This window comes from Callorhinus ursinus, unplaced genomic scaffold (genome assembly GCF_003265705.2).
Source record: "Callorhinus ursinus isolate GAN/ISIS: 27379988/994484 unplaced genomic scaffold, GSC_fseal_2.0 scaffold26, whole genome shotgun sequence".
NCBI classification, from domain to species: Eukaryota; Metazoa; Chordata; class Mammalia; order Carnivora; family Otariidae; genus Callorhinus; species Callorhinus ursinus.
This window is the reverse complement of record NW_027397088.1, coordinates 2,133,270-2,138,429: the sequence shown is the minus strand read 5'-3', so window position 1 is coordinate 2,138,429 and position 5,160 is coordinate 2,133,270. Positions and strand designations below refer to the sequence as shown.

The window sequence follows — 5,160 nt, the reverse complement described above, 5'->3', positions numbered from 1 at the left end:
CCTCCTCAGGCCCAGCAGGGAGAGGCTGGGGAGTGCGGCGACTAAGCCGCAGGTCCCTCCATCCCTCCACATCCTGCCCCCCCCCCCCCCCCGGGGGGGGGGGAGGCTCGGTCTTGGGAGTAGGAACTTGTAGATGGTCGTGGAAGGTCGTACAGGGACGCAAAGTTCAGGGGCCTCTGACCATTCTCTAGAAAACCTTACAGTACCTGGGGACACAGCGAAGGGAACCAGAAGCCAGGGAGAGGACCCCTTCAGCGGGACTCCGGAGTGTTCATTAGGAAGGAAGGATTTTTTTCAAGAGAGGGGAGAATAACTGTGATTTTTTTTTTTAAATCATCTTTCCCTTTGCCTCTTTCACATTGCCCTGTCTTTGTTAACATAAATAAACTATTTGAAATCTCCATTTGCAGACCTGACTTCATGTATTAATGTAAAAATTGAAATTGTGGCTTTCCAAAACTGATTTAAAAGTAGGCAGCACCTTGCCTCTGGAGGCAAGGCACACAGTTGGAGAGAAATGGTCTGCCGAAGTTCAGAAGCACCTCAAGTGTCTGACTCCTTGTTCGCGTTTAGTCAGAGTGTGTTTTCAAGAGAAAAAGCAAAGGATTGAGTATATGAGTCCTGATATTTTCAACTCAGTGAACTTGTCGCCCTCACCCTTTGCCCTATTCCATTTGTTTTATTTTTTGGTCTAATTATTGTCCATGTGGGGGCAAATCTCCACGTGTCTACCTTTTGTCATAATTCAACCCTATTATTACCACTCTTCATTGACTACTAAGTAGATATAACCAAAATCTGTCAAGACTTGTTACTAGACTTGCAGTTGGGCTATCCCCCCAAAGCATCCTGAAACAAATTCCACTTTCTTTTCCCCACCTCACACTATGTAAACCCTAAATCATCCTCTTGTCTTAAATTAGATGAGATCTAGGGAAGAACTACAGGAACAACAATGGGGCCTACATTTCTAGATTCTGAATTTCTTGTTCTTTGCATCCGTCTTTAGAATATTGCAATCCATAAACTGTTAGAGCCCCACTGCCTTTGAATTTACTGAACAACAGGTGTTCACACTGTTTCCTGGTACTTCCTCTGATCAAAACCTTCCCTTTTTACCATGAGAAATTGTCTTTGCCCATCTGAGGTGGTGTTTTCTCTTCAGATCTCAAGAGAAATAGGCCTGGCAGCTCCACCTCTAGAAATGCTATCCTCATATGGAAGTAGAGAGTGAAAAAAGAATACTACTGATTGGTTCATCAACAAATTAACTTTTGCATTCCTAAAAAGGTAGATCGTTTCATTTTGACAAAAATCACTGACTTTCAAGTTGCTTTTAAAACTGCCCTGAAGAAATCTTCGGTGTATTAGGATAGTCTTAGGCCAAGATTGTTTCCAGCTTTTTGAGCTCCAAGTCAGAACCAATTTACTTAGAAATGTCTGCTCAACTATAAGCTTGCTAATAGCTCAATTTGTCCGCTAAAGGATTCTTGTAGGAGAGGGGAACACACCTTAATCATTTGTTCTGGTAACTCTGTGTGAGTTCTCATAGAGGTCACTGGTTCAAAGTTTAAAGAAATCATGTTGACAGAAGTCCCATCCTGGAGATTTGTAGGGCGATTGGTTAGGTAAGGAAACCTGCACTCTGCCTCTACCTTTATTGAGTGACTCAAGAAATTATTTGACCCCCATAGGAAGTTTTTTGAGAGTCAAACCCGAACCCATTTTCTTGGCAGGGGCAGGGTGGGGGAAATGTAAAAAACTCTCCATCTTTGACCCATCACCACAAAGTGCTAAAGTCAGTTGTGAATTTTATTAAAAATAAGCACTATGCCTGGGTTTCATAAAATTTATACATGAATATGTACAGACACAAATAAAATAATATTAAAAATAAAAATCACGCTTGCTTTCACGTGGCAGTGGTCCTGGCACCCCACATACATAATGCTAACTTTTCTTTTAAAGAAATTGCTTGGCCCAAGGAGACCACAGTTAGAGATCACCGAACCACTAATAAAGCTGTAGCCCGTTGCCTGCAACATTTTCAACTCAGGTCTCAAAAATATATAAATAATTTAATTACAAAACCCAACTTTTTTTTTTTTTTATCTTTTGGCACAGTGAAGCATTGGTCAATAGAGAAACGACTGAAGATTCTCTGACATCTCTCTCACACTCAGTCATGCCTGTAAATGCCACATACTTACATGGAGCGAGGGCCATTAAACCCCGAACAGTAGTCATATCATTTATCATATGGAATGTTTCCCTGATTTTTTTTTAAGGGACAAGTCAATGGAGGGTGCGACAAAAATAGGAATAAGGGGGAGTAAGAAGATAGGCAAAGTCTTTGTGAAGTGAGGGAGGGACAGGCTTGGTCAAGAACCTAAAGCAATTATGGAGAATTGGTTTGGTCTTCTGTAAAGTCACAAAAGAAAAACGAAAATATTCTGAATTAAATTAAAACACTCTGTCAAAAATACTTTAGGTTTAAGGCACGTTTGATGGAGATTTTTTTTTTTTTACGTCTTTTTTTGTCTGGCTAGAAAATGCAAAGCCCTGGCCTGCGTTTCCTGCCTCCCCGACGGCGCCCACCCTTGCCTGGCTCCGCGGCGCTGCTCAGGCCAGGAGCGTCTCCACTGGGTAAGGCAGGTGCGGGCCGGGGCCACAGGACGAGGACGCCTGCAGGGCCGCGGGCAGCCGCAGGGGGCAGTACAGGTGCGAGCCGCCGCCGGCCGCCGGGCCTCGAAATGGCTTGGCTGGGGCCGAGGCGGAGAGGGGCGCGAGCAGGAGGTGAGGTGCGGCGGGTGGCACGGCGGGTGGCACGGAGGGCTGCACGGCTGGCTGCGCGTCGGCTCCGCGCGCGCCCAGCAGCGCCGGCTCGGTCGCACCGTAAGCGCACAGCGGCAGTAGAGCCCCTCCGGAGGCGCCGGGGAGTAGCGCGGAATATGTGGGCAGCGGCGGACAGGGCGAGGCTCCCCATGGCAGCCGCGCCCCGGGGGCCGCTTCCCCGTCGCGGCGGCTGCGAAAGGGTTTGCTGAGGATGCTGTCTATGGCGAAGGAGCTGGAGAACTTGCCCGCAGGGCTGGAGCGCCCCTCCTGGCGGGCGGGCGAGCGCGCGCGGGGAGAAGCCGGGGTGGCGGGCGCGGGCGGCGGGGGCGCGGCGGTGGGGTGGGCCGCGGCCTCCTCGGGCGGAAGCCCTGGTGCTGGGGCCGCCGCCCGGTGGCTGAGGCGCTTGCGGCGGCGGCGGAAGACCCCGTCGGCGAAGGTGTACTCGCTGTTCGGGTTGAGCATCCAGTAGTTGTCCTTACCCCAGGGCCGCGAGGGGTCGCGCAGCACCTTGACGAAGCAGTCGTTGAGCGAGAGGTTGTGGCGCACTGAGTTGCGCCAGCCCGTGTAGGTGCCGCGGAAGAAGGGGAACTTGCCCATGAGGTACTCGTTGATCTCGGCCAGCGTCAGGCGCCCGCCTGCTGAGTCGCGGATAGCCATGGCGATGAGCGCGATGTATGAATATGGGGGCTTGGGCCGCCGAGTGTATGGCTTGCTGCGCGCGCCCTCGCCGCCCCCAGCGCTCCCCGCCCCGGGGCCCGCCGTGCAGGCCTCCGCGTGCGCCGCCGCCGCCGCCGCCGCCGCCGCCGCCGCCGCCGCCGCCGCCGCCGGGCCCTCCTCCTCTGTGCCCGGCCCGCCGCCTGCGCTCCGCTCGCCACCGCCCGCCAGCTCCCCGGCGCCGCTGCCCGCCACGGGGCTGTTGGCCGCACAGTCCCCGTCCGAGCCCAAGGAGTCGTCGCCAGCTGCCGACAGCGGAGATGGCGCGTTGCTGCCGCCTGCACCCTCCAGATCACTACCTGGCTTGTCCCCGTGGGCCGGGCGGGGGCCAAACACCTCCAACTTCATGCCCGCGCACCCTGTCCCTGCCCTGCGCCGTACCCTTTCCTTCGCGCGGCCTTGGGAACCTGGTGCTGGGGGCCGGAATGGAGATCTCGAGGCCAGGGGTCCTCGCCTTTCTTTCCCGGGAGCTCTCCCTTCTTTTGCGAGAGACAGTCACTTTTCCGTTGAAGAGTCTTCTTCCGCTGGAATTTTTTTGGAGGAGTTGTGCTTATTGGGTGAACTAGAGGGGCGGAGAGGGAGGAGTTGGGTGGGTACTGTCTTCAGTTCGAGGATGAGAGACTTCGGGGTGAATGCGTACAGGGGTGCGGTTCCACCCTCTGATGCCCAAGTGTGCCGGGCTTGGGACTTCTTGCTGGAGGAAGAAGCGTGAGCATCTGCTATCCATTCAAGAGACCAGGAGGTGTTCTTTACTGGAGGTCCCAGGTCCCGGGCAGGAATCTTCGGGGCACGAAGATGGTGCCAGCCGGTGTTCGTGCCACCCTTGGGGGAGAGTATGGAGCCTTCAGCCTTGAGCGCCCGCGGAGCCGAGTCCCCGAGGCCGTGGCGTCCGTAGCCGCCTTTCCGCCCCGGGTCTCCGAAGCTGCATCTCCACGCTAGCCGGCCGCTGTTCCGTCTCCCTTCCACCTTCGCCCCGGCCCAATATAACCCTGCGGCGTCTCCGAGGGGGCGGGGCCTGGGCGCCGACGGCCGAGGGGTGGGGGAACGAGGTGGCCTAGGTGGCCGAGGCTCCCCGGAGGGCGCACACCAGGCCGAGGCCATGCGGCAGCGCGGCCGCAAAGTCACTGCGCAGGTTGTTTGTTTTGGGTCGGCCCAGCCCCGCCCTCCGCCTCCTGCCAATGGGAAGCTCGCGCGCGACTGGGGGTGTATGCGTGTCTGTGAGTGTGCCTGTGTACGGGCCCCGCCCGCCCGCTCCTCCCTCAGGTGTGAGCGCCCGACCGCTTGAGAGGGTCCGTGCGTCTTGGAGCTCAAGGAGGCTATTTGGGCAGTGGAGGGGGGGCTATCTTAGGGGACATCTGGAAGGGCTGAGTCCAGGGCAGCAGGGACTTTGCTCAGGCCTGCAATTCTCCCAAACTGCACGTGGTGTAGTGAAAACCGTGCTTCTTCCCAAAAGCAAACCCCTGTCGTTACAGACGAAGTGCTGAACAGCAGTGACCGCGTAGGACACTTTGCAGGGATCTTCTATGGGAGCCATATGCTGTGCACTTCTACGATTTCCTTTTGCGGACTTTAATTTTTTCTTTTCTTTCTCCCTCTTTCCCCTCCCTCCCT

At 54.9% G+C, this 5,160-nt stretch overlaps 1 protein-coding gene across 1 annotated transcript; it reads right to left on the bottom strand.

Annotated features, from left to right (window-relative positions):
- Positions 1–1,804: 1,804 nt before the first annotated feature.
- FOXQ1 (forkhead box Q1) lies at positions 1,805–4,035 on the bottom strand. Its single transcript, XM_025890828.2, has one exon. The coding sequence runs from the start codon at positions 3,895–3,897 to the stop codon at positions 2,623–2,625; it is 1,275 nt and encodes a 424-aa protein (XP_025746613.1). The 5' UTR covers positions 3,898–4,035; the 3' UTR covers positions 1,805–2,622.
- Between the last annotated feature and the right edge of the window lie 1,125 nt (positions 4,036–5,160).

What these genes read in the sequence shown, in the direction of transcription:
- FOXQ1 (XM_025890828.2), bottom strand. Translation starts at nt 3,897, where the DNA reads ATGAAGTTGGAGGTGTTTGGCCCCCGCCCGGCCCACGGGGACAAGCCA.